Below are 24,783 nucleotides of genomic sequence, written 5' to 3'. Positions count from 1 at the left end.
AATTTATTTGCAGCACCTTCTACACAGGAAATATTAGTGTTCTTTGACAAGCACATGATGTATACTAATGTTTTAAACTTTAACGAAACCACACTATAAGGTGGTGTAAAAGAGTTGTTTGTGAACGTTTTTCTTCCCGATGAGACTGGGTGGGATTTATTTCTCACTTGTATAGTAATCAAGTATACCATGCACTGAGAGGCTCCAGTTGAAATTTTGGATTCTCTGCGGTGACTGGCGCAGCCCCTCAGAAAATAGTACTATGCCAGTCACTGAAGAGAATTCATAATTACCGATGCCTCTCAGTGCATGGTATATTTGATTTTTATTCTATCCACATTCACTGGATGAGCAATCACGCGCTCTGATTGGCCACTCTAATACTAGGATATCAGCTCATATACTGCGAGGAAAGAAAAACAAAATGGTGGAGTGTGTTGCTGAACCAACCGAGGACAAAATAAAAACTCTACTCAAAACCCCTAAAATTGTTATCAAGTATTTAAAAGAAACAGAAATAGATAAAATAATATAGTTAATTGTTTGTTTGTTTGTTTTCCCCCAATATGTCCTGTTCCACGCTCCAGCCCAGTTGGTGGCGGTAATGCACCTTTAAATTGGTTTGCCAACCACCAAAAAACCCTAAAGAAAAAAAAAAGAAAATCCCAAAAAATACAAAAAAGCAACAAAATATGGAATAAAAGTATTTGATAGTAAGAACATATCTCTTTTTTTAATTTTTCAAGAATTATTATTATAGCATATTTCACAGTGCTACTGTCATTTTACCGGTTTGTTTACATTCTAAGCAGAAATTATTTTGTCTGACATTTTGTACAAATTTTTTATGTATCAAATTTGCAAAAAATTAAAATGAAATACATTGTTTTTCAAAATTCAGCGAATGTGGATATAATAAAACAGTTATTCCACTCAAACTCGTGATGCATGGCTTATAGCCAACTAGGCGCTGCACATTTCGTCAGCTATTAGCTCATGTACAGCTCAATTTCATGGAATAATTGTTAAATATCCCTCATCAAAAAAATTCCAAACTAAAAGTGTTAAGATTGAATCTCGATATAAACTCAATGGAGGCAACCATAGCCATGTTTGTTGTTTACGTTGGTGTGACCTTTGACCTGCGCATGTGCAATGTACCATGCTATCGTGTGCCTCGCTTGACATGATCATGATACGTAGATCTACACGCACAGAAATGCTCGCGGAGCCACAGCTGTGACTCGAGTCGGCCGTATGGCTTGAAATCGTGATGTCACTTTATGGTATATCCAGGATATACCATGACTGACTCACACCATATCCATTTTCTTTTTTTTTATTTTGGACCTCACAAGATACATTTCTTAATCAATAGTGGAACTATTTTATGTCACATGAGCCATCCTTGGTTAATCCCTGCATGGGAATTTTTTTATCTCATCTCATCTCATTATCTCTAGCCGCTTTATCCTGTTCTACAGGGTCGCAGGCAAGCTGGAGCCTATCCCAGCTGACTACGGGCGAAAGGCGGGGTATACCCTGGACAAGTCGCCAGGTCATCACAGGGCTGACACATAGACACAGACAACCATTCACACTCACATTCACACCTACGGTCAATTTAGAGTCACCAGTTAACCTAACCTGCATGTCTTTGGACTGTGGGGGAAACCGGAGCACCCGGAGGAAACCCACGCGGACACGGGGAGAACATGCAAACTCCGCACAGAAAGGCCCTCGCCAGCCACGGGGCTCGAACCCAGACCTTCTTGCTGTGAGGCGACAGCGCTAACCACTACACCACCGTGCCGCCCGAATTTTTTGATGAGGGATATAATATATAATATTCACATGACTGAACGGTATTCATAATAAAACTTATTTCCATAGCTAAACTTGATTGGTGTAGGCCTGTGTATCAAATTCATTTTACATAATGGGCCACACTACAATTAGTTCAATGTCAAGTTTGGGGTGGGGGGAAGAAAAATAAATATAACTTTCCAAATTATTTGCAAATAAAAATATGATCGTACAAGTATTCATAACTGTTACTTTGAAACCCCTAAATTAGTTCTTTGGGGAAAGAGACGTGGTTACCACATCAAATGTTTAGCTTGCTCATGAAGAATGACCTCATTAGCACTTTTGCAACAACTAAGTTTGTTGCTCTATTTTACCCTCCAGTGGAATAACAGATGAGCTCTTTTTATGAATCTTTCAATTCAATTCTGGCCCAACAAGACTATATTAATTTAGAACACAGATTCTAAATTCATTTTGTGGGCAGTCCCAGTCATATGTTTTTGACACCCCTGGTGTAACAAATGTTGTTTCGTGTAACAGACTGTTACACCAAACAGTGTTACTAAGTTTGTTATTGTTAATGGAAAATATTTATAGCCTAGAAAAGTGCATTATGTCCCACAAGGCTATGTTTTAGGTCTCCTTTTGTTTTGTTTTTTTATTCAGTATTTGGTTTGTCCCAATTTTGCTTCAACTAGTATCCTGTGAACACTTACCTCAGTGTAAAGAAAAAAGACTCAAGGAAAATCTAACCTTTTGTACAAAAGGAGTTAACATGAAGAAGAAACCTTTATTTTTATTCATCACATGCACACTTCAAGCACAGTGAAATTCATCCTCTGCATTTAACCCATCTGAAGCAGTGAACACACACATACACCCAGAGCAGTGGGCAGCCACACCAGAGCACCTGGGGGTCAGGTATCTTGCTCAAGGGCACCTCAGCCCAAGGCTGCCCCACGTCAACCTAACTGCATGTCTTTGGATTGTGGGGGAAACCAGAGCACCCAAAGGAAACCCACGCAGACACGGGGAGAACATGCAAACTCCACACAGAAAGGCCCTCGCCGGCCACTGGGTTCGAACCCAGAACCTTCTTGCTGTGAGGCGACTGTGCTAACCATTACACCACCGTGCCACCCATAGTCAGCAGCACAAATTCGCTTACATTTGAATAATGACTTAGTGCTGAATAATTACACAATCTCAAGCAAGAGTGCAGTTATACTGAATATCTGAATATATTGGTTTGCTAGCTATCATTGAATTATACATTCTCTTAAAGGTGCTTTCAGTGAAATTAACATCCCTTCTTCCTTTTCCTATGAGTTTTCATATTTTAAGTCAAAAGTTATATTCATGATGATGGGAATGCAGGTGGCAGATGGATGTAAAAGCAGCAGAGAGTTTATTAAAGGGAAGGCTGGCAGACAAATCCAAATCATAGATAAAAGACAGTGTCAATAAACAGGCAATCGTCAGGCAAGGCACAAACAGGATATCACAAGTGAAGACAGAGAGTGTAAACCAAAATACAAGCTGTCAGTAACCAAATAAACAACAGGAGTACTAAGGATTGGTAAAGTCAGCCAAGGAAACACTGAACGTTTACTTCGCACTGAGCATGTGAACTGAGAGTCCTTATATATACTGTAGTAATGAGACTATGATTCAGAACGGGTGTGAGTATTGATTAGTACTTTGGAGACTGAGAGCGGTGCGGTGCAATGTGGTTGTTGTCGTCCGTGGCGGCCATGTTTGAAGGCCACTGTGATCTCTGAGCAGTTACAGACGTAACACATGAAAAATAATTTACCAGGTCAGCTGATGATGATGTTAACACTATTTTAGTAATGGTTTCAAACTAGGAAATGGAATTTTACAGGGTGAACACAGATGAGTGATACAGTGAAACGTCCCAGTGCAGTTATACTGGACATAACTGTATAAGTACTCTTGGAACGCTGTTCTGTCATGGTAGCAAGACATTACACTACTCATCAGCCCCTGGATATCATGAACTTGTCACTTCCCTCATAAATTTGCCTTTTTAAGCACCCTATTTATGTTCTGTTGGCTGTGTTTCTTTGTCTAGCTGTTGTTGTTTGCTGTTATGTGCCACCTATGTTATGTTTTGTTTCTTATCTAGAGTCTATTTTCATACTTATAATCATATTTTGGTTATTTGTGTTTCAGTTAATTTACAAACCTGTCTACAAAAAAAGTTGGGATGTAAACTGTAAATAAAAACAGAATGTGATGATTTGCAAATTGTCAGGGATTGGTAGTCGATGAATGCAAGTGCAGAAGTGTTTATTAATAATAAGTGACAAACAGGCAAACAATGCAAATCGGCAGGCAATATCATGAACGGGAAACAGGCAAAAGGTCAGGTGAGGCACAAACAGACTAAATCAGGCAGAGACAAAAACAGAAACTAGGAACAGGAAGAAGGATCAGAAAACCAGGAAATCTACATGGGAACTAAGGCTCGGTAATGTGCACTAATGTAATGTAATACTTCGCACTGAATGCACATAGACACAGTCCTTATAGAAGCATAGATTGCACCTTAATCATGCACAGGTGAGCACAGTTAACAGCATGTATGCGACAGTCCGCTCAGTGCCTGCACAGTCTGGACCACGCCCAAAAATCCCATTGATGTATGTGCTTTGGCGCGCAGGACTGACAGAATATCCCACACACACACACACACACACACACAAGAAAATCCATCCTACCAGGACCTGGGGATGAGGGCCTGATGTTGGGTGCCATGCCATCGGGGCGTCGTTCTGAGCCAACATGGCACCAGATGCTTGGCTCAGGTGGGGGCTTGGGCTCAGTCTCAGGACAAGACTTGGTTTCTTGGCTTGAAGTGGATTTGGGTTTAGGACATGACTTGGACCCTGGACTAGAAGTGGGCTCAAGCTCTGGAGATGGTTTGGACTCTGGACTAGAAGTGGGCTCAAGCTCTGGAGATGGCTTGGACTCTGGACTGAACTCGGGCTCAAGCTCTGGAGGTGGCTTAGACTCTGGACTGGAAGTGGGCTTGAGCTCTGGAGGTGACTTGGACTCTGGATTGAACTCGGGCTCGAGCTCTGGAGAGAACTTTGACTCTGGACTAGACTCGGGCTCAAACTCTGAACATGGCCTGGACTCTGGACTGGACTCAGGCATGGGCTCGAGCTCTGTCTGCACAACATTCTGGTCCTGGTCATGACCCAGCACCGGGGTGACAACATCTTCATAGCCGGATGGCAGCAGAGCAACGATGTCTTCATAGCCAGGCAGCGGCGGGGCAATGACATCTTTATATCTGGGCAGTAGCAGGGCAATAACATCTTCATAGCTGGGCGGCGGTGGGCGACAACGTCATTCTCTGGCACTGGTTCAGGAACTGGCTCAGGTTCTGTCACTGGCTCTAGTGTTGGAGTTGGCATTGGCTCTGGCTCTGGAGCTGACACTGGCACTGGCTCTGACTCTGGCTCTGGTACTGGAGCGGACACTGGCGCTGGCTCAGGCTTAGGTTCGGGCGCTGGCTCTTGCTGTGGCTCTGGCGCTGGCAGTGACTCTGGCTCGTGCTCTGGTTCAGGCTGTGGCTCTGGCTCTGATGCAGGCTCTGGCTTTTACACTGGTTCTGGTTCTAGCTCTGGTTTAGGTGCTGGCTCTGATGCAGGCTGTGGGACTGGTTCTGGAGAGTCAGCCTCTAGGAGGAGCTTCGGAGCAATGGTTTTCCTCTGCTGTCACTGCGTCAGCTACTGGAGGGAGCTCAAGAGCAATGGTCTCCTAGGCTGCCCATTGGCCTCGGGCGTAATGGCCCCCTCCCAAAAATTTTTATGGGGGTCCTCCTTCTTTAAGGACTCATAAATGTACCAGAGCATGACCTGAAAATCATGTGAGCTCCAAAGGCATGGGTGCTCTATATTAATGAGGGACTCGGCCCATCAGCATGCTCATCCAATCAGCCAGGAAATCATGCAGCTTACCCAGATGGTTTCTGGAGGCTTGGGTTCTTCTAGGTCCACATAAAAGGCGTCACACTGTATGCTGAATCCACAAAGGTGATATTCTCCATCATAGGGTGTTGGAGTGTATATACCAGTATGCTGCCGGAAAAATAAGGCTGGAAGCTGAGGTACAAAATTCCGAGAGTGGTGTGGCATGGTGTACTGGAACCCTTCTACTGTATCCATTGTTTGGTGAAATATTCTGTCAGGGATTGGTAGTAGACGGATGCAAGTGCAGAAGTGTTTATTAATAATAAGTGACAAACAGGCAAACAATCCAAATCATCTCATGAACATCTCATGAATCTCATGAACGGGAAACGAGCAAAAGGTCGGGTGAGGCACAACCAGACTAAATCAGGCAGAGACAAAAACGGAAACTAGGAACAGGAACAAGGATCAGAAAACCAGGAAATCTACATGGGAACTAAGGCTCAGTAATGCGCACTAACGTAACGTAATCTTCGCACTGAATCTACAGTGGTGCTTGAAAGTTTGTGAACCCTTTAGAATTTTCTATATTTCTGCATAAATATGACCTAAAACATCATCAGATTTTCACACAAGTCCTAAAAGTAGATAAAGAGAACCCAATTAAACAAATAAGACAAAAATATTATCGTCATCGTGGTGCGGGATGACTCAGGGGGGCTGAACGTCCGTGGCCCGTCGCACAATATCCCTCCAGCTCTCTCTGTCTTTCGCCGCGCGGGCAGCAGTCGAAAGCCCCATCCCGGTCAAAGCCACCACTCTGTCCATCACTCGCGTCTTTTGCCGGCCCCTTCGTTGCATTCCGAAGACCATGCCAGTGATGAAATCGGTCACTATTCCCTCCGCTCTCATAACATGGCCAAAATACCGCAACTTCAGCTTGTCACAATACTTCATCAGATTCCAGCTGCCTCCAATCTGTTGTCTCACGTAGATGTTCAATTTCTTCTCAGTCCAGCTAATCCTTAACATTCTGCGGTAAGACCAGTTCTCGAAAGCTTCGATTCTCTTCCGATCAGACTTTTTCAGCGCCCAAGACTCGGCCCCATAAGTGGCAATCGGAAACACCAGTGACCGGAGGAGGCATAACTTTGTGCGTTGACGGATATTCCTATCTGTCCATACAGGGGCCAGGCTGATAACTGCCGTCTTTGCAATCGCAAGTCACCGCCGTATCTCGGTTGTCTCATTGCTGTCAGGGTTGATCATCACTCCTAGGTAGTTAAAAGCCTCGATCTCTTCCACTACCTCGCCATCAACCACCAGCGTCTCCGGTACAAATCTGTTATCGTCGTCAGTGCTCGCATCCTTGCCAACTTATACTTGGTCATTTATTTATTGAGGAAAATGATCCAATATTACATATCTGTGAGTGGCAAAAGTATGTGAACCTCTAGGATCAGCAAGTAATTTGAAGGTGAAATTAAAGTCAAGTGTTTTCAATCAATGGGATGACAATCAGGTATGAGTGGGCACCCTGTTTTATTTAAAGAACGGGGATCTATCAAAGTCTGATCTTCACAATGTGTTTGTGGAAGTGTATCATGGCACAAACAAAGGAGATTTCTGAGGACTTCAGAAAAAGTGTTGTTGATGCTCATCAGGCTGGAAAAGGTTACAAAACCATCTCTAAAGAGTTTGGACTCCACCAATCCACAGTCAGACAGATTGTGTACAAATGGAGGAAATTCAAGACCATTGTTACCCTTCCCAGGACTGGTTGACCAACAAAGATCACTCCAAGAGCAAGGTATGTAATAGTCAGCAAAGTCACAAAGGACCCCAGGGTAACTTCTAAGCAACTGAAGGCCCCTCTCACATTGGCTAATGTTAATGTTCATGAGTCCACTAATCAGGAGAACACTGAACAACAATGGTGTGTATGGCAGGGTTGCAAGGAGAAAGTCACTGCTCTCCAAAAAGAAGATTGCTGCTCATCTGCAGTTTGCTAAAGATCACGTGGACAAGCCAGAAGGCTATTGGAAAAATGTTTTGTGGATGGATGAGACCAAAATAGAACTTTTTGGTTTAAATGAGAAGCATTATGTTTGGAGAAAACACTGCATTCCAGCATAAGAACCTTATCCCATCTGTGAAACATGGTGGTGGTAGTATCATGGTTTGGGCCTGTTTTGCTGCATCTGGGCCAGGATGGCTTGCCATCATTGATGGAACAATGAATTCTGAATTATACCAAGTGAATTCTAAAGGAAAATGTCAGGACATCTGTCCATGAACTGAATCTCAAGAGAAGGTGGTTCATGCAGCAAGACAACGACCCTAAGCACACAAGTCGTTCTACCAAAGAATGGTGAAAGAAGAATAAAGTTAATGTTTTGGAATGGCCAAGTCAAAGTCCTGACCTTAATCCAATCAAAATGTTGTGGAAGGACCTGAAGCAAGCAGTTCATATGAGGAAACCCACCAACATCCCAGAGTTGAAGCTGTTCTGTACAGAGGAATGGGCTAAAATTCCTCCAAGCCGGTGTGCAGGACTGATCAACAGTTACCGGAAACGTTTAGTTGCAGTTATTGCTACACAATGGGGTCGCACCAGATACTGAAAGCAAAGGTTCACATACTTTTGCCACTCACAGATATATAATATTGGATCATTTTCCTCAATAAATAAATGACCAAGTATAATATTTTTGTCTCATTTGTTTAACTGGGTTCTCTTTATCTACTTTTAGGATATGTGTGAAAATCTGATGATGTTTTAGGTCATATTTATGCAGAAATATGGAAAATTCTAAAGGATTCACAAACTTTCAAGCACCACTGTATGTATTAGTGCCACATACATATGTGTTTTATAATTTTCTGTCAAGCATTTGTAAATACTTCCAAATACCTCTCTTGACCCTTTTGCCATTGACGGTGGCAATTTCCTCTATCACTGTCACACCTGATTTGTTCCATCAAGTGACTTAATAATTATTTCATGAACAGTGTTATGCATGGCAGAGCTTAACTGGAATAAAATACACAGCTTCCTGAAGGTTATGTTTTCAGACATCACAGATGTGAAGGACAGACATGGATTATCAGTGGATTACAGATGTTTCTCTCCTGTTGTACTTGTAAATGCTTTATTTACTTCAAGTTGCTATTTTTTAAATTAATGCACAGTTTTGGGAAACCTAAGGGAATCATTTCATATATAAAATACCCAGTAGGAGGGTTCCAGTCTAATGTAAAACCAAGCCATATTATTTAGGGAGCTAATTTGCTAGCTATGTTGGTTATATTGGTAGATATGTGTCTGTCTTTGTCGCTATGTATTTACCAGAGTATATGACTAAAACTATATATTAGACCTACAAGCACATAAACAGACATTTAAACATTACTTAGAATTTGTTTCACTAGTTTGCACAAAAGACATAACATGCCATGTTTAAAAAAATATATATGACAATTTCTGTAAAAAATGTTACATCATTTCTTGGACGTGTGTATGAGGAAGGTCTCAAAGTGGGCATGGATTGAGAATCCACCAGTGCTCTAGAATACATTTGGACAATTCCAGCGTTATGGACGTGACACTTGAACTCAAAATGGCAACAAATGACCCAGTGCATGTTTTATTGTCTCCCAGTATTTAAACAGGTGTTGCATATTTTAAGGCTGTACCATACTGGAGAAGTGATAGAACAAGAACAATTCCCATAGTACATCTAGGGCATGCCAGAAAATGCCAATAAAAGATGCGTTATGGATGTGACAGAAAAAGTATCACTTTTCTTGGGTGACTGTACATTTTTATCAAACTCTGTGAAATCGTAAACCTAATGTCGAAATGGAGATATCCATTTGATAGAGGGGTCCAAGGTGAATATTAAAAAATCTTTGTTTAAAATATTTTGTATTTCATGCAGAGTTTCGGAAGGAAAAGTCAGCGTTATGGATGTGACGAAATTCCATTATGGATGTGACTCGTCTGAAATAGACATGGCATATGTTTAGAAAATCAGCAATTTAACCACCATAACCCTTTGAAAAACTCTCTAAATATCAGCTAAAACTATCAAAGTTCTTAAATAATATTTAGGATGGCTATTGTTTTGCTGTTTTGTGGATTTTAGCATACATTTCTGTGGCTTGTGGCAATAATATAGAATTGTACATGATCAAAGTTGATTTTAGCTTGGGTTTTACATTATAAGAAAGAAAGACTGACAGTGAAATATTAGGTTGGTTACAAATTGGTTCAACTTATTCACATCTGTAAAATACAGGCCTAGGTGATCTCTGGGAGTGGTTTTGATGTATTACATGTTGCTTTATTTTTGCATGGTGAGGTTGACATTTACATGGAATTGCCCATTTACAGCACATTTCATAAAGCATATGAATGCATTGTTTTTCCATTTTTCTTACCTCTGTCAACATGGTTAGACCCAAAATATAAGAAGCCACAGACATCCCTAAGATCAGGAGCTCTCGACGGTATCCCACTCTGAAGGTTTTGGGGTACATGTCCACCACAGCAGTCACAAGACTCTCTACACACACAAACTACACCACAGTATCAATATTTAATGGGTAATCATGTGATTTCTTCATTCCATTCTAAGTATATGCATGGTTATACAGCTACACAAATTTTAGTTTTTAACCATAATCTGTGTAATTTAACTGTTACTTTTGATAATAGCTTTTCCATGCTATAGTATCATTTCATTTTTAATGAAAAAAAAAAACATTCAGTGTAATGTTTTGACCCAAATAGGACATAATGGTTAGAAGTATATTCGGGGAGATAATATAGCATAATGTTAAAAATATGAGATCCAATTAGAAATACAAAGATAGATTAGATGTATTATCTGATTTAATTTCATTTTAATCGGTGAAGATTTTTATTACTTGACTGTCCAGGCCAAGGAAGATGAGCATCATGAAGAAGAGGCACGCCCACAGAGGAGACCATGGCATCATGGTCACAGCTTTTGGATATGCGATAAAAGCTAGACCTGGTCCTGAAATAGAGGATAAATATGTAATTATAATACGAAAATATATGTGGTCCATTCTGAAGTGGTCATGATTATGCCCATGGTTCAAGCCACTGTTGGGTGCTTGATGAAAGCCCTTATCTGCTCCAGGGGCATTGTATCATGGCTGATCAACACTTATGGGCGCTGTGTGAGATGGCTGCCTCTCCAGTAGCTCTGTAGTTTTTAGCTCTTTGAACCTCTTTTTTTCCACCTTTTTTTACTTTTCTGCTCTTCTTACGAAGACATAGTGTGTTTTACTATATAACATGGATATATTTAACTTTAACACGCAACCAGGAGCCAGTTTTCTCACTTATTCGAGAGAGGAGCTGCTGGCCCTGAAAACAATGGGACGAGCCGGGATACGACACCCCATCCCGGTGGAGCTGAGGAGGAAACCCAGGGGCTGCAAAGCTGGAGCTAAGCTAAAGGCTAGGCTAGCGGACAACCATCAGCGCTACAAACCATCCATTCCCTCCATTATCATGGGGAATGTGAACTCGCTGCCGAATAAAGTCGACGAGATTTTCGCTCTGAACAACCAGCGGATTTACCGTGAGAGCAGCTTATTTATCTTTACAGAGACATGGCTAACACACCTTGTACCGGATGCTAACGTGGACCTGCAGGGATTCACTGCTGTGAGAGCCGACAGAGACACTAACACGTGGGAAAAGCAAAGGTGGGGGACTCATCATTTATGTTAACAACCGCTGGTGTAACCCGGGACATATCTCCGTAAAGACAGTTTTATGTTGCCCGGACTTGGAGCTGCTAGCCGTTAGTCTGCGGCCATATTATCTGCCGAGGGAGTTCAGTCACGTGATCACCATCTGTGTTTACATCCCTCCGAGGGCAGACGCAGCTGCTGCATGTGAGAGGATTCACTCTGTCACAGCAAGGCTGCAGACACAGCACCCTGAGGCATTTATCATCATTTCTGGGGACTTTAATCACGCTACTTTGGACTCTACTTTGGCTGCTTTTTACCAGGCTGTGGATTGTCCAACAAGGAACAACAGGACAATTGACTTGCTGTATGCTAATGTGAGGGATGCATACAGAGTCACAGCCCTCCCCCCACTAGGGAAGTCTGACCACAACCTGGTTCTTCTACAGCTGAAGTACACCCCCCTGGTTCAAAGGCAGCCTGCAACAACTAGCTCCATCAGGAGGTGGTCCCCTGAAATGGAAGATGCCCTCAGGGACTGTTATGACATCATGGACTGGAATGTGCTGCTTAGCCCACACTGTGAGGACATAGAGGGGCTGACACACTGTCTGACGGATTACCTTAACTTCTGTGCAGACATAGGCCACATCCACACGACAACGGCAACGTGATGTTATTTAAAAAAAATATCGCCTCCAAATGGGCAACGATCAGTAGAAATCAGGTCCATATGGCAACGCAACGCTTGCTGAAAACGATGCAATACACATGCCACACCTCTAGGGGCGCTGTAAGACGGTCCCTTCGGACACACCAGAACAACCCATACGAAAAAGAACAGTAAAGAACTTATAAGAGTTTACCAGTCTTAGTAGTAAATCCTTATAAATATAAATAAATATATATGCCATGTATGATTTACTCCTGAAAGTGGCCCATTTTGCATTTTCCTCATACAAATTTTTTATGAAAATCTAGTATGTATGAAGTGAACATTGTGCATGGTTTTTACAGATAATGTGTATGATGAATTACACCGTCTTTGTATGCTTCATGTAATGTTTGTAGTTTTAAATTATATTTTACAGTTTAAAATGTACATGCCTTTTATATGTAAATCCAACACAAACATATGTGGATTTACATATAAAAGGCATATACATTTTAAACTGTAAAATATAATTTAAAACTACAAACATTACATGAAGCATACAAAGACGGTGTAATTCATCATACACATTATCTGTAAAAACCATGCACAATGTTCACTTCATACATACTAGATTTTCATAAAAAATTTGTATGAGGAAAATGCAAAATGGGCCACTTTCAGGAGTAAATCATACATGGCATATATATTTATTTATATTTATAAGGATTTACTACTAAGACAGTGGTAAACTCTTATAAGTTCTTTACTGTTCTTTTTCGTATGGGAATAGAAGTAAGGACGCATGCGCATAAACTATTATGCGCGAGACTTCATATTAGCCACAAAGTCAGGAAAATCTGTTCGTAAAATTACATTATAATGACCAAATACAATGAAAAGTATTTTTCCAGTCTCACCTGTGAAAGGTAATCCCATGTGATCTCGTTTGGACGGTAAACCTGTTGGTACAGTTAAACGCAGCTAATCTTTATTCTCCGCTTTGACCTTTCCAATATGGCGGCGAGGATGACGTACGCGGAAGGCGGCGTCTTTAATGGTCCGGAATAAATTGAATACTACACGTTGATGGATTAATTTGCTGTTTCTCACCTGTGAAAGGTAATCCCATGTGATCTCCTTTGGACGGTAAACCTGTTGGTACAGTTAAACGCAGCTAATCTTTATTCTCCGCTTTGACCTTTCCAAAATGGCGACGAGGATGACGTACGCGGAAGGTGGCGTCTTTAATTGTCCGGAATAAATTGAATGATACACGTTGATGGATTAATTTGCTTTTCTACGCCCTTTTTTGAGGAATGTATTGTAGGACTTAAACCATCATCTGAAGAGGTGAGATCGCTCCTTTTTTCCCCTTATTTTTGCTGGCGGGATTGACTCTGCCCTAAGGGCTATTCTCTCTCTCTCTCACTTTGCACCAGGCATTACACAATAAATATTCACAGTGAAAATATTTTGTAAGCGCGTTTCATGAACCAAGTTATAGGATTTCTTGACAACTCGCATCGCATCGCAATGAGATCATTGGCACTACTGGTGTTAAGAATCAGACCATTTTATAAATGAATATTTTGCTGTAGAGCTGCAGTGTTTGTACAATTGCATGTTTTTGCTTCACTATTACTGTCACTATTCTGCTTCTTGCATTACTACTGTGAACTAACACTGAACATAATAATAATAATAATAATAATAATATCCAAGCTCGTGTTTCACTCTCACTAGTGCTCTGTAAGGCTTTTTCCTGGTGATATTCGTTACACTTCTACCCGGCGTGAAGCATTCACAGTCATGTGGTTGTGACGTCATCGTAAACAAATCCGTTTTACTCATCCAGACGACTTCACAACGGCAACGTTGCCAGATCTTTCCACTCTGGAACCCGTTCTCAAAAAGATTGCGTTTTGGGCACCCAAAACGCCGGCGCCGTGTGGACGCCAGGCCTAAACGATAAGCAATTGTATCGGAGTCACCTGAATCCGTTGCCGTGTGGACAGGGCCATAGTCTCCCCCGCTAAGACTGTATGGTGTTACCCTAATAACAAGCCATGGGTAACACAAGAAGTCAAAGCTGTCCTCAACAGGAAGAAGGCCGCCTTCAGGAGCAGGGATAAGGAGGCAATGAAAGCAGCACAGCAGGAGGTAAAACGCTGCATGAGGGAAGCTAAGGACAGCTACAGGAGAAAGGTGGAGCAGAAGCTGAAGGAGAACAGCATGAGGGAGGTCTGGGAAGGTGTGAAAACCATCACAGATCACAATACAAAGACCAGAGTTGTTGAGGGGACAGTGGAGAGGGCAAATGAGTTGAATGACTTTTTCAATCGGTTCAACCAGCCCACGTCCCCCCCACCCTCTCCCTCACTGCAGCCATCTCTCCTTCTTCCCTCAACACACCTCCCCCCAGTCATCATAGCAGCCCCCTCCTCCCCCACCTCAACACAGACTCCTCCATGCATTACTGCAGACCAGGTCAGAGGTCAACTGAGGAAGCTTCACCCCAGGAAAGCAGCAGGCCCGGACAAGGTGTGTCCCCGACTACTGAAGACCTGTGCTGCTGAACTGGGTGAACCACTCCAATGCATCTTCAACCTCAGCCTGCAGCTGGGGAGAGTGCCAACCCTCTGGAAGACATCATGTATCGTTCCAGTTCCCAAAAAGAATCAGCCCAGCAAGCTGAACGACTTCCGACCGGTGGCACTCACTTCACATCTGATGAAGATGTTGGAGCGGCTCTTCCTCAGCTTCCTCAGACCCCAGGTACAACATGCCCAGGAGTGTCTGCAGTTTGCGTACCGGGCAGGTGTCGGTGTGGAAGACGCCATCCTCTACCTGCTACACCGAGCCCACTCGCATCTGGATAAGGGAAATGGCACAGTGAGGATCCTCTTCTTGGACTTCTCGAGTGCCTTCAACACCATCCAGCCCCTATTGCTTCAGGACAAACTGAACAGGATGCGAGTGGACCCCTGCCTGGTCACCTGGATCTCCAGCTACCTCACTGACAGGCTGCAGTACATCAGGCTGAAGGACATCACGTCTGACACTGTGATTAGCAGCACCGGAGCACCCCAGGGTACGGTGCTGGCCCCTCTTCTCTTCACCCTGTACACCGCGGACTTCTGCTACAACTCGGAGCTGTGTCACATTCAGAAGTTTGCCGATGACACAGCCATTGTTGGGTGTATCAGTGACGACAGAGAGGAGGAGTATAGGAGCCTGGTGAGGGACTTTGCTGTGTGGTGCAATAGGAACCATCTGCAGCTCAACACCTCAAAGACCAAGAAGCTGGTCATTGACTTTGGGAGGTCCAGACCAAGGTCACGACCAGTTCTGATTGAGGGAGTCGAGGTGGAGGCTGTGGATTCCTACAAGTACCTCGGGATGTGGCTGGACAGCAAGCTGGACTGGACTTCCAACACCAAACACTTATACAGGAAGGGACAGAGCAGGCTATACTTCCTTAGGAGCCTGTGGTCCTTTAACATCTGCAGGAAACTCCTGTGGATGTTCTATCAGTCTGTGGTCGCCAGTGTCCTGTTTTACACCATGGTGTGCTGGGGGGGCAGCACATCCAAGAAGAACACATCCAGGCTGGACAAACTGATCAGGCGGGCGGGCTCTGTGGTCGGCATGAAGTTGGACTCTCTGGTGACGGTGGCAGAGAAGAGGACTATGGAAAAACTATTGAACATCATGGACGATGCCAGTCACCCTCTGCACACCGTCATCAGCAACCAGAGGAGCCTGTTCAGTGACAGAATGCTCCTTCCCAAGTGCAGGACGAACAGACTTAAAAACTCCTTTGTCCCTCACGCCATCAGACTGTACAACTCCTCTCTGGGGGGGAGGAGGGGTAACAGGAGGACAGAGGATGGGAAGGAGCAGTAGCCTAGCCTAACAATAAGCAATACCGGACAATGTGCAATATAATGTGCAATATAAAGTGCAATATCTCTCCTGCCGCCACCCCCCTTCCCCTCCTCCTTCCCCCCTTCCTCATATCTTATTATTTTTATATTTGTATATGTAAATAATTTATTTTAAATTATCTAGAAGTTTTCTCTATTTATTTTCTCTGTTTATCTGTAATGATGCTGCTGGAATCTTAATTTCCCTGAGGGAACCCGCTCAAAGGGATCAATAAAGTTTTATCTAATCTAATCTGACCCTGTGCTCTGACCCCAACTTTCTGGGACTTTCACTGTACTACTGTGTGTTATATATGTGACAAATAAAGGCTTTCATCTTTTTTTAAACTCCACATTTTCTGGCCAATTTGTTTTCTTGCTTTATCAGTCACATTTTTATTCATATTGTTTTAGATTTAAAAAGAAAGAAAGAAAAAAAAAACCTGAAACAATATGTATACACTGATATATCTGTAAGGTGCTTATTGATTCTGGGGCTAATTAGTTAGTTGATGCTGTAGTTAGCATGGTGTTTAATAAAAAGACAATCTTCAAGATGGTGTTCATGACAATATTAGCATGAAAATCAAAGCTTTGAAAGCTTTTTTGAAACTGACAAATTTTTGTTTTTTGAAAAACACGCTCATTTTGAATTTGATGTCAACAACACGTTTCAGAAAAGTTGAGACAGGGGCAACAGAGGACTGAAAAAGTTGTGTAATGCTAAAAAAAAAAAAAAAAAACCTAATTTGGTAAATTGGCAACAGGTCAGTAACATGGTCAGTAGCAAGTAAAGATGGGAAGGGGTTCACCACTCTGTGAAAGACTGTGTGGGCAAGCAGTGCAACAATTTAAGAATAACGTTCCTCAATGTAAAATTGCAAAGAATTTGGGGATCACATCATCTATGGTACATAATATCACTGAAAGTTTCAGAGACTCTGGAGAAATCTCTGTATGCAAGAGACAAGGCTGAAAACTGACGCTGAATGCCTGTGAACTTCAGGCCCTCAGGTGACACTGCATTAAAAGCAGACACATGTCTGTAGTGGAAATCACTGTATGGGCTCAGGAACACTTCTGAAAACCATCGTCTGTGAAAACAGTTCATTACTGCATCCAAATGCAATTAAGACCAGATATAAACAATATCCAGAAATGCCACCACCTTCTCTGGGCCTGAGCTCTTTTACAATGGACTGAGGCGAATTGGAAAATTGTCCCGAGGTCTGACAAATCTCATCTCATCTCATTATCTCTAGCCGCTTTATCCTTCTACAGGGTCGCAGGCAAGCTGGAGCCTATCCCAGCTGACTACGGGCGAAAGGCGGGGTACACCCTGGACAAGTCGCCAGGTCATCACAGGGCTGACACATAGACACAGACAACCATTCACACTCACATTCACACCTACGGTCAATTTAGAGTCACCAGTTAACCTAACCTGCATGTCTTTGGACTGTGGGGGAAACCGGAGCACCCGGAGAAAACCCACGCGGACACGGGGAGAACATGCAAACTCCGCACAGAAAGGCCCTCGCCGGCCCCGGGGCTCGAACCCAGGACCTTCTTGCTGTGAGGCAACAGCGCTAACCACTACACCACCGTGCCGCCCGGTCTGACAAATCAAAAGGAGAAATTCTTTTTTTTAGAAATCATGGACACCACATCCTCCAGGCTAAAGAGGAGAGAGACCACCTGGCTTGTTATCAATGCACGGTTCAAAAGCCAGCATCTGTGATGGTACCGTATGAGAGTGCAGTAGTGCACATGACATGGGTAGCTTGTACATCTGGGAAGGCATCATTAATGCTGAATGATATATACACGTTTCAGAGCAATATGCTGCCATCCAGACAAAATATTTTTCAGGGAAGGCCTTCCTTCTTTCAACAAGACAATGCCAAACCACTTTCTGTACATATTAAAACTGCATGGCTCCGTAGTAAGAGTCCAGGTGCTAAACTGACCTGCCTGCAGTCCAGACCTGTCTCTCATTTAAAACATTTGGTGCATTATGAAGTGCAAAATATGACATAGGAGACCCTGAACTGTTCAGCAACTGAAATTGTATATCAGGCAAGTATGGGACAACATTTCTCTTTCAAAACTATAGCAGTTGGTCTCCTCAGTTCCCAAATGTTTACAGAATGTTGTTAAAAGTAGAGGTGATGCAACACAGTGGTAAACATGCCCCTGTCCCAACCTTTTTGAAATGTGTTGCTGACATCAAATTCAAAATGAGCATACATTTCTCAAAAAACAATACAGTTTCTTAGTTTCAATATCTGATACGTTGTCTTTGTACTATTTTCAATGAAATATAGGGTTTTCGTGATTTGCAAACTATCTTATTCTGTTTTTATTTACAGTTTACACAGCGTCCAACTTTGATGGAATTGGGGTTGTACTTAAATTTAAGGTCTGACAGCTGGACAGAGTAAAGGTCTAAAGCACTGCTACATTGCTGTCTTTAGGTAGCGATAAATTCCCTTTGGTGCCACTATTAATAGACAATTGAAAGCATTCTGGAATGTGAAACAAAAAGAAACTAGAACAATTTGATCAAACAAGTTTAAACCAATAAATTAAACTCTGACTTTATGCATGCAATAAACACTGCATAATTGAAGATCGTATATTGATTATAAAGACTGATTATATCGTTATACAACCCCGATTCCAAAACAGTTGGGACAAAGTACAAATTGTAAATAAAAACGGAATGCAATGATGTGGAAGTTTCAAAATTCCATATTTTATTCAGAATAGAACATAGATGACATAGCAAATGTTTAAACTGAGAAAATGTATCATTTAAAGAGAAAAATTAGGTGATTTTAAATTTCATGACAACAACACATCTCAAAAAAGTTGGGACAAGGCCATGTTTACCACTGTGAGACATCCCCTTTTCTCTTTACAACAGTCTGTAAACGTCTGGGGACTGAGGAGACAAGTTGCTCAAGTTTAGGGATAGGAATGTTAACCCATTCTTGTCTAATGTAGGATTCTAGTTGCTCAACTGTCTTAGGTCTTTTTTGTCTTATCTTCCGTTATATGATGCGCCAAATGTTTTCTATGGGTGAAAGATCTGGACTGCAGGCTGACCAGTTCAGTACCCGGACCCTTCTTCTACACAGTCATGATGCTGTAATTGATGCAGTATGTGGTTTGGCATTGTCATGTTGGAAAATGCAAGGTCTTCCCTGAAAGAGATGTCGTCTGGATGGGAGCATATGTTGCTCTAGAACCTGGATATACCTTTCAGCATTGATGGTGTCTTTCCAGATGTGTAAGCTGCCCATGCCACACGCACTAATGCAACCCCATACCATCAGAGATGCAGGCTTCTGAACTGAGCGCTGATAACAACTTGGGTCGTCCTTCTCCTCTTTAGTCCGAATGACACGGCGTCCCTGATTTCCATAAATAACTTCAAATTTTGATTCGTCTGACCACAGAACAGTTTTCCATTTTGCCACAGTCCATTTTAAATGAGCCTTGGCCCAGAGAAGACGTCTGCACTTCTGGATCATGTTTAGATACAGCTTCTTCTTTGAACTATAGCGTTTTAGCTGGCAACGGCGGATGGCACGGTGAATTGTGTTCACAGATAATGTTCTCTGGAAATATTCCTGAGCCCATTTTGTGATTTCCAATACAGAAGCATGCCTGTATGTGATGCAGTGTCGTCTAAGGGCCCGAAGATCACGGGCACCCAGTATGGTTTTCCGGCCTTGACCCTTACGCACAGAGATTCTTCCAGATTCTCTGAATCTTTTGATGATATTATGCACTGTAGATGATGATATGTTCAAACTCTTTGCAATTTTACACTGTCAAACTCCTTTCTGATATTGCTCCACTATTTGTAGGGGCAGAATTAGGGGGATTGGTGATCCTCTTCCCATCTTTACTTCTGAGAGCCGCTGCCACTCCAAGATGCTCTTTTTATACCCAGTCATGTTAATGACCTATTGCCAATTGACCTAATGAGTTGCAATTTGGTCCTCCAGATGTTCCTTTTTTGTACCTTTAGCCTCTTATTGCCCCTGTCCCAACTTTTTTGAGATGTGTTGCCGTCATGAAATTTCAAATGAGCCAATATTTGGCATGAAATTTCAAAATGTCTCACTTTCGACATTTGATATGCTGTCTATGTTCTATTGTGAATACAATATCAGTTATTGAGATTTGTAAATTACTGCATTCCATTTTTATTTACAATTTGTACTTTGTCCCAACTTTTTTGGAATCAGGGTTGTAAAAGGAGGTAGTGCGGATGCTATTGAAAAACCCTGTTTGCACACATTCGTAATGGGCACACGCGTGCACACACACACACACACACACACACACACACACATACTCACTCACTCTTCAAAATCCCTGCATACCGTAATTCATACATCTATGACATTTTCCACATTCAGCAGACCAGGATCTGTTTTAGTAGGGATGCATCTCTGACATTTTTTCAGACTGAGTATGAGAACATAGTTTTTGGTACTTGCTGATACTAATGAATAACATTCTGATTATTAATCAAACAGGAGTGTCATGAAACAGACAAACAGATATTAACAAATGATTTCTAGATGATAAAATACTGTACATCCTACAAACTGCATACACTATATGGCCAAAATTATGTGAACATCTGATCATCATACTCATAGGTGGTTCTTCCCCAAACCATTGTCCCAAAGTTGGAAGCATACAATTTTATTGGATGTCTTTGTATGCTGTAGCATTGCAATTTTTCTTCAATGGAACTGAAGAACCCAAACCTGTTCCAGCATGACAATGCCCCTGTGCATAAAACAAGGTCTAAGAAGACACAGTTTACCAGTGCTGGAGTGGAAGAACTTGCCTGCACAGAGCCTTGACCTCAACCCCACTGAGCACCTTTGGGATGAACTGTAAAGCTCACTATGTGCCAGATCTCCTCAGTGCCTGACCTCACGAATGCCCTTGTGGCTGAATGGGCAAATCACTACAACCATGCTCCACAATCTAGTGGAAAGCCTTCTCAGAAGAGTGGAAGCTGTTATTAACAGCATAGTTAAAAGCTCAGTTTCTCTGTTTGCTGATTGTTTGAAGGTAAATGTATCAGCTTTGGAGAGGCTGTAGGTTAAAGTCTTGTTTAAAACAGATATTTAACACACCACCATGTTTCCCATGTGTCAGCTATGATTAAGAAGGATGAAACCCATAAAAATCCTTACTGCCAAACAGCAGTTGTGTCCCTGTGTATATACATGTATATTGGTAGTCCTCTGTATCTGTGTTAAACCAAAGGATATTTGCTATTACTTATTACCATATTTGTAGTATTAACATAACAAAAACAGAATAATTAATTCAGCATGTCATAAGCAATAACATAAAAATAGCATGTCATATGAACACACCATATATAAATAGGCATATCGGACGCTAACTATTTTAGAATATAACCATAGTTGTTTTGATGAAAAATACAGAGATCTTAATGGTCGGAATGATATTTTAAAAAACTGAAGTCAGAAACGCAAGTGTCAATTTCAATTCAGTTAAGTGGAACTGTTTATTGGATGTGAATCACACAGTTTTTTCGAGGTTTGCCTTGAAAGCTGTTAATATTATCATTTATATTCTTTAAAATAAACACTAATAGGCCCTACTTTTGAGAAATACAAAGGCCTACAGAGCACAAAGAGGGTATTATAAATAATATTTTATTACTTTTTTACTGAGTGTACCAATTTAAGGGTTTTTTACCTAATTAGCATAATGGATACGAATTAAATAATAATTTGCATAATTTGTTTTTACTAATTTTTCAAACTTTGTATTCAGTATACAATTATCTATGTGCCTGCCAATTTCCATGTAAATATCTTAAAAAATATAAAAGTTATTAAGAAAAAAACATTTGATCTCATTCATTAATGGGGCCCATTTTGGACCATGTTATCCGAATACATAATATTATGGCAGTTTTCTAAAAATTAAGCCATTTCTTCAATCTTTGATTTGCAATATCTCAAGAACGGATAAACATATTGTAATTCTGTAAAATTATGTTGTTCTACATTCATTTCTGAATTCAGTGAGAGCAGTTTCAAGCAATTTGGATTGAATTTGAATTTTCACCTGATATGCCTAATGTAAAATAGTTAAAAAATTATGAATATAGCACTAATAATGTGATAATACATTCTTCAACATGTATACAAATTCCGCAGCCACAGCAGCATAAGCCCATATTTTGTCTTTCCTGAAGGCCTAGGAGAGCAATCTAGAATCTTGCATTCTTACAGTTTTTGTTTTGTTTTATACTGTATATCCTAATTACCAAAATAAAATTTTAGCACAAACAGATTCTCATATGTGCACTCTTATATCGACTGCCGCTGTGGCTAACTCACATCTGACAAGATGAGTTAATTCACTAAAAAAAAGCCACTCTCTTCAAACAGCTATCACATGTACTGTATGCCCATTGCAACAAAAAAAATGCCCATCGCAACAAAAAAAAAAAATCAACCAATAAGGTATAAAACTCAGTCTCAGCAAACCACATCCTATGTTTAGAGTTTTAGATGGCTTGTAGAGATTCAGTTTGGCAACCTGAATTTTACGGTACATAGCCATCATCTCCATTAGTGCACATGTGCTTTAGGACAGCCTTATTTGGTTTGACATGAATAAATCCACATAATCACACAGCAATGTAGTGTATTAAATATGAACTGAATTATAATAAATATAATTGTAATTATTTTACCAGAGAGACGGCATTGCCTGACATCTCCCTCAACTTGAGCCTTATTTGTCTTAAAGTTAATATGCTCAAAGTTATATAAAGTTAAAATTCTCAAAGTTTCCTTTTCTCTATCACTGTATGAAAATGTAAGGACGGACTCATTTCTAAACACACTGCTGGGAAATGACCAGTGACTGGCCTTAGTTGGTCAGTGATGGCTACTACAAGCTATTCCATATCTCTGCTCCTGGCAGTCACACTCACCTGATTCAGCCACAGCTTCAATTGGCACATTCTGTTCATACGCCATGAAACCTAACACAGAGAAGATGGCGAATCCTGCCACAAAACTCGTGCCACTGTTCAAGCAGCATAGCATGACACAGTCCCTGAAACACAAATACATAACTGCAACCAGAACCTAGTCTCATGCGAAATTCAGAATTGTTACCATAAGTGATTCAGAGGATGTGATTTTTTTTTCTTTAATGGCCATTGTTCAACTGATGGTAACTGATTTTTAACTGGAGACTCTAAGCTTCCCTTGCATGTTACTTACATTAGCTTCATAGCTCCAGTATTAAATAAAAAAATAAATAAATTAAATAAATAAATAGATAAATTCACAACAACCTTTCAGGTACATTTGAGGTGATGGGGAAATTATCAATTTATCAAATGTCAATTTTATCTATGGCCAAACTGTTAGTTTAATTTGGTAGTATTTATCCTGGTATTGCAACAGCTATGCAAAATTAGAATTATTCTTAATTAATATTTAAAAATTTATTCTAACTTATTATAAATCACAAATTCAAAGCTTACCTGTAACAGTTGTTATTATAACTGTTATAGCTCCCAAGAGCAGTCAGACATCCCAGACAGATGGCATATGAGAAGAAGATCTGAGTTCCAGCATCCACCCACACCTAAGGATTGCATTTACATTTAATAACAGGAATGATAAAACAACGGACTACTTTAAATTGTGTTATTCTACTTAGACAACAACAATTAGCCAGATTACAATTTCTAACTTATTAATGACATATAACAAAAATTACAGTGTCTTGCAAAAGTATTCATCCCCCTTGGTGTTTCTCCTGTTTTGTCACATTAGAAGCTGGAATTAAAATGGATTTTGGGGGGGTTTGAACCATTTGATTTACACAACATGCCTACCACTTTAAAGGTGAAAATTGTAGTTTTATTTTGACACAAACAATAATTAAAATGAAAAAAAAAACAGAAATCTGGAGTGTGCATAGGTATTCACCCCCCCCCAAGTCAATACTTTGTAGAGCCACCTTTCGCTGCAATCACAGCTGCAAGTCTCTGGGGGTATGTCTCTATTAGCTTAGCACAGGGCTTTTCAAAGTGTGGGGCGCGCCTCCCCTAGGGGGCGCCATAGTTCTTCAGGGGGGGCGCAACGTGAGGAAAAATAAACCAGAATAAGTTAATATTGCGGACATTTAGCGAACTTCAGCTAGCCTTTGCCAGAGACAAAATGGATCGATTTTTAGTACCTAAAGCTACAGTGAGTGAGAAGACAGAGTCTGGGCCAAGCAAAAAAAGAAGGAAGTATGACCACGATTATTTAAAGTTTGGATTTTCATGGACTGGATCTGAAGATGCTCCACTGCCACAGTGTGTTGTCTGCCAAGAGGTGCTAGCTAACGATGCTATGAGATGTTTAAAATGTGTAAAACAAGATGTTTTTTTTTTTAAAAAAGCACAGATGTTTAAAATGTGTAAAAAAAGATGTTTTAAAAAAGCACAGATGTTTAAAATGTGTAAAAGAAAAAATAAAGATGTGTACAACAACCATTTTTTTTAAAAATATGAATGGAACAGGGTGGCACGGTGGTGTAGTGGTTAGCGCTGTCACCTCACAGCAAGAAGGTCTGGGTTCGAGCCATGTGGCCGGCGAGGGCCTTTCTGTGTGGAGTTTGCATGTTCTCC

The 24,783-nt window shown here is 41.2% G+C and overlaps 1 protein-coding gene across 1 annotated transcript in view; it reads right to left on the bottom strand.

The window, feature by feature from the left end:
• slc6a11b (solute carrier family 6 member 11b) overlaps positions 1–24,783 on the bottom strand; it is a 74,918-nt gene that overhangs the window by 18,589 nt on the left and 31,546 nt on the right. Inside the window, exons 8-11 of the mRNA XM_060910488.1 lie at positions 23,647–23,750; positions 23,086–23,210; positions 10,686–10,798; positions 10,197–10,334 (exon numbers count right to left, since the gene is read on the bottom strand). Coding sequence (XP_060766471.1) covers positions 10,197–10,334; positions 10,686–10,798; positions 23,086–23,210; positions 23,647–23,750 — 480 coding nt within the window. The remainder of the gene's footprint in view (positions 1–10,196; positions 10,335–10,685; positions 10,799–23,085; positions 23,211–23,646; positions 23,751–24,783) is intronic.

Source organism: Neoarius graeffei, chromosome 26 (genome assembly GCF_027579695.1).
Source record: "Neoarius graeffei isolate fNeoGra1 chromosome 26, fNeoGra1.pri, whole genome shotgun sequence".
NCBI classification, from domain to species: domain Eukaryota; kingdom Metazoa; phylum Chordata; class Actinopteri; order Siluriformes; family Ariidae; genus Neoarius; species Neoarius graeffei.
The sequence above is the reverse complement of the archived record's forward strand: the minus strand, read 5'-3'. Positions and strand labels throughout refer to the sequence as shown.